The sequence below is a fragment of the Sinocyclocheilus rhinocerous genome, unplaced genomic scaffold (assembly GCF_001515625.1).
Source record: "Sinocyclocheilus rhinocerous isolate Xijiao unplaced genomic scaffold, SAMN03320098_v1.1 scaffold1581, whole genome shotgun sequence".
Classification (NCBI taxonomy): Eukaryota; Metazoa; Chordata; class Actinopteri; order Cypriniformes; family Cyprinidae; genus Sinocyclocheilus; species Sinocyclocheilus rhinocerous.
The window spans coordinates 521,704-526,100 of record NW_015635516.1 but is presented as its reverse complement, the minus strand read 5'-3'; the positions used below and the strand labels follow the sequence as shown (position 1 = coordinate 526,100).

Genomic DNA, 4,397 nt, shown 5'->3' with positions numbered 1-4,397 from the left:
AAAAAGAAATATTTCTTTAAAAGATATTATTTCTTTAAAAATAAGTCTGTTCTATATTTGAAGATTACTCTTTTGTCAAATGACAAGCCATCATCCATTCTGATGCTCTTCTCTTCCCTCCTCCTTCCCTCTCACATACTCTTGCAGTCTGACAAAACCTCTGTAAAAACAGTCACCCTGTTACTGCTGAAATTCATGCTTCACACAACACATCCATAGCTGGCAAATACACCATGCACGCAGGATGTTTGAATCAATCAGCAAAAGATGCAGTGCTGTAATTTTAGTCAAGGCCATTTAGTGTCCAACTGTTGACTAAATATATTCTGACTTTGTATATAAAATAGATCTATTTATATGTATACATTTGTCATTTAAATACTGGTGCGAATGCACCATGTGCACAATAATTGCAATCACATCCTCATGCACCACCAGACCAAAATAATGGAGAATAACAGCAGATTTCCACAAAAATTCCTAATTAAGACAGCATTTCAAAAATCACATTTTCTGAGGTAAACTATAACACTGTTACAAATTCTTTAAAGGCAACCATCTCTACATTCCCATTTATAACCAGTGGGTCGACCTGAATGTATTCAACACAATTTAGCAGGCATAATATTGAGGCAGGTACCGCTCTGCACGTCAAGTTAAGGGTAGTGTGAGGGGTTTGGTGGCGTTAGAGGGCACAGTCTCAGGCCGTGAATATTAAAGGTGCAAAATGTCACAATTAGTAATTTCTCTAAAAATAAAAGCCATGCGTTTTACCCTAGTACAATGTCAAACATACTGCTTATCTTTCAAAAGAAAACACACACACAATTTTACAATAATACCTTAAAGCTGCAGTTCGTAACTTTTTTGTGTTCAAAATTTACAAAATTTATATAATAAGCGAGTACACCATGAATCCATTTTCCAAACCGTGTTTTTGGCTTGTCCTGAATCACTACGGTACACCTATGATAAGTGTTTATATTTTGACTATATTTAAATCAAACCACGCACTATTTTCTAAAAAAAAAATGGATTAGATTTTTTTTCTCCATAGGACATGTTAAATCTTACAGTTCAAACTGTAACGTGTTGTTATTTTCAGGTTTTACATTGGATATTTTCGTCATCCTTAACTACAGGTGCAGAAATAAAGAACACAACAGAAAGCAAGACAAACAAAAAAAAGTCAAGACAAAGTCGTTAAACCAGTACCATGCACAGGCATGTCACAGATGAATCTCCTAAAACAGGAGCAAGAGATGTTAGACAAGGCTGTAGAGATGGGTAATGGAATAAGACTGGCAAGTGACCCATTCAAAATGTGCATGGTGTTTTGAACCAAGCAGAAAGCGGACACTGGTGGTACACACTCCTGCTGCCCAAACACACTGGCAACCCACTACACATCTCCCCTTTAAAGCGTCAGTTGGTAAAATAGTAAGGCAGCTGTTCGCTTCCGTCAACTAAAAGTGCATCTCCGAACATATCCAGTTAAGTCCCCCCATTCCACCCCTCCCCTTAGCAGCGGGGTGGACATGCACTTGACTGGGTACGGCTTGGATCAGCAGATTCTTTTTCTTTCCCAACGACTGCTTGCTTCAGCTTTCAGAGCCCAAGCGAGTCACAAATCATCGCCAGAGGAACTGGGTTGGCTCAGGCCGAATGGTCCGGGTTTCGTCTTTCTCCCATGATTTGCTCTAATTCCAGTCGTCCAGTCCTTTGCCTGTGTCTGAGTCTGACTGGCGCCATTTTGTTTTAAAGGCCATTGACGCAAGTGCAGAGAATTAGGGGCCTATGCCGCTAGTTTTCATGAGCTCACTGAAGGGTCGAAACAGTTAGAGGGTAAGTAATTATGTTGAATAACATTCAGGCACAGCTGCAATTACATGGCAAGAGTAAGGTAGACTACATTAGTTGGTGACTGACATGGGGCAAAGATCAGGGCCTATGGCAACCTGAAAAATCCTCCATCTGAGTGCGAGAGTCTTACCTGAGTTTAATGTGCCGTCAAGTGAGGAAATGGACAAAAATAATTGCCAGTCCAATATTTAACAGCATCACTAGTATGACCAATATTGAGTTGGGACCCTGAAGAACCAGCGAAAGAGACAAAGCTGGAGGTTAGCAATTGAATGGCACCTGCTCTCATATAGCAAATGAAAATATTAGGCATGCACCAATATTAAAATTTGAATTTTAATACTGAAAAGCTGATGATTATTTTCATGTAATGGCCAATATTTAATACGATTACGTAATTGTGGCATCCATAATTGTAATCGCGATTAGAAATTCGATTAATTGTGCAGCCCTATGTTTAAATATAAAATAAAAATAAACATTTTAAAACTAAAAACCACCATTTAAATAAGCATGCATGATACAGTATATTAATACCATACTGTTTATTTTCCATTATTAGAAATGTTCAAATTTATTAGTATCAGTCAGTATTGGATATTTAAGTGTGCAGGATCATTTCAATTATTTACTTTAAAGGTGCACTAAGCAATTTTTGACAAACGCTTTTGACCACAGTGTCAGACTGAGTCCCAAAACACACTTGTAGCCAATCAGAAGTAAGGGGCATGTCTTGTAATGATAGAGAGAAGAGCGTGCTCAATTTGAGAGCACAGATGGATATTAGCAGATCGACTATAGATAGAGAGAATTTGAAGATAAAAAAGAGGAAAATATTGGAGAAACAAAACATTAAAAACAAGGGTTTCGACCAGGCAAGAGGTAGGACCCACATAAATATCGGAGCAGCTTTCCAGCGGTGGAGAGAACTCAAGGAGCGGGAAGGCCTAGAATCGGATGCCGAGGTTGCGTTGTTTCTTTGTGAGTAACGTTGATTTTGCATTGTTTCACACAACTTATCTGTGTTGGCTTTTGTTTGAATATGCTTGTGTGTCATCTTTGCTCGTTTCCGCGATCGGCGTTATGCCAGGGTTGTGTGTGGGGCGGAGATATAAAAATAGGGGCGAGGTCCTGTTGGGGTATGGGCATGTTTGTTTTGGTGCTTTCAAATATCAACATCATTTGGCAAAAATCGCTTAGTGCACCGTATGTTAATATTTAAAAACACTAATAATTTTAAACACTGTTAAATACATAAATACTTTAGAAATCTCATACTTAACATTATAATGTTGTGATGCCTAAATTCATGTGTAGCACTTAAAATGATTGCTTTTATTTTAGTTTTATTTTAAATAATATCACAGTTTAATATTAAGAGAATATAGATGATTATGCATCTGTGAAAAAATGCATTTTTAATATATTGTGAAAAGAACCTAGTCATATTACATATTATATTGATAGTACTAAACACATCCAAAAATAGTAATTTTACTGATAAATGTCATGCATGTTGATGTTGCAGCTACTTACTGACTCCTCCTCAACAATGTCAGTAGTAATTTCCATGCTGGCTTTCTTAGTTTCTGCTAGGCTCTTTGGCTTCAATGATTCCTGTTTCTTCAGTTTGGGTTCGGGTTTGCTCTCTTTGGCCATTACTGGTTTGGGGGTCTGTGCGCGGTACTGCTTTGCAGATGGGGGCATCCTGGTGTGAGCAGTTGACGTTGCATGGTGTTCTTCATCCTCTGGATCATCAGGTGGCATCATCACCTCCGCCTTCACATAGTATCCGTGATACTGGGAGTGCAGCTCACCATTCCCAGGGCTGGAGGCATTGGCGACCGGCGCCGGCGGCTTGGAAAGTTTGGCTACGGGTACTACTTCCTGTTTTAATTCCTGTTTGTCTGATATCCTGGAAGTAGCCTTTGTGACACCCACTGCCAGGCTTTCGGCAGCAGGGGGCTTGTTTTCTTTGATGGCTTTTGGGGCACTTCTGTTAAAGAAGGGCTTTTTCTTGATGAGAGGGGGGGAGGGAGGTGGTGTGGGCCCGGGGCTTTGGGAAGGGGACTGGGTTGGGGTCGTGCCTTTGCGATAAAAGTGCGGACTTCTTGAAGGCGATTTCTCTTTCTTTTCTTCTGGTACTTCTTTAATCTCGATGGGCTCACTGGAAAACCTTTGCTTGATATAGTCAGGACCTTAAAAGGGTATAAAAAAAGTCAGAATTAGTTTAAATTTTTTTTTATTAATTAAAGGGGTCCTATTATGCTTTTTCACTTTTTCAACTTTAGTTAGTCTGTAATGTTGCTGTTTGAGCATAAAAAAGATCTGCAAAGTTACAAAGCTCAAAATCCATTTCAAAAGGAGATATTTTATTTAACAGAAATCACTTTTCAAAAACTACAATGAACGACTCGTTTGGACTACAACGCACATTTTCCGGGATTTGTGATATCACAAATACCGACGAATGGGACGAGACCTGGTTGAGCTGCACTAAAGAAGGCAACGAGTGTTATCACTATGTCGGAGAC

At 39.2% G+C, this 4,397-nt stretch overlaps 1 protein-coding gene across 3 annotated transcripts in view; it reads right to left on the bottom strand.

The window, feature by feature from the left end:
- Positions 1-4,397, bottom strand: part of jph1b (junctophilin 1b) — a 26,996-nt gene that overhangs the window by 5,720 nt on the left and 16,879 nt on the right. Inside the window, exons 4-6 of one of the 3 annotated variants that reach the window (XM_016561258.1) lie at positions 3,400-4,061; positions 1,994-2,091; positions 26-160 (exon numbers count right to left, since the gene is read on the bottom strand). In XM_016561258.1, the coding sequence (XP_016416744.1) occupies positions 2,011-2,091; positions 3,400-4,061 (743 nt within the window). In that variant the 3' untranslated portion in view covers positions 26-160; positions 1,994-2,010. Of the gene's footprint in view, positions 1-25; positions 161-1,047; positions 1,822-1,993; positions 2,092-3,399; positions 4,062-4,397 lie in introns of those variants that run through there. The other 2 variants (XM_016561257.1, XM_016561260.1) reach the window with 2 other exon arrangements.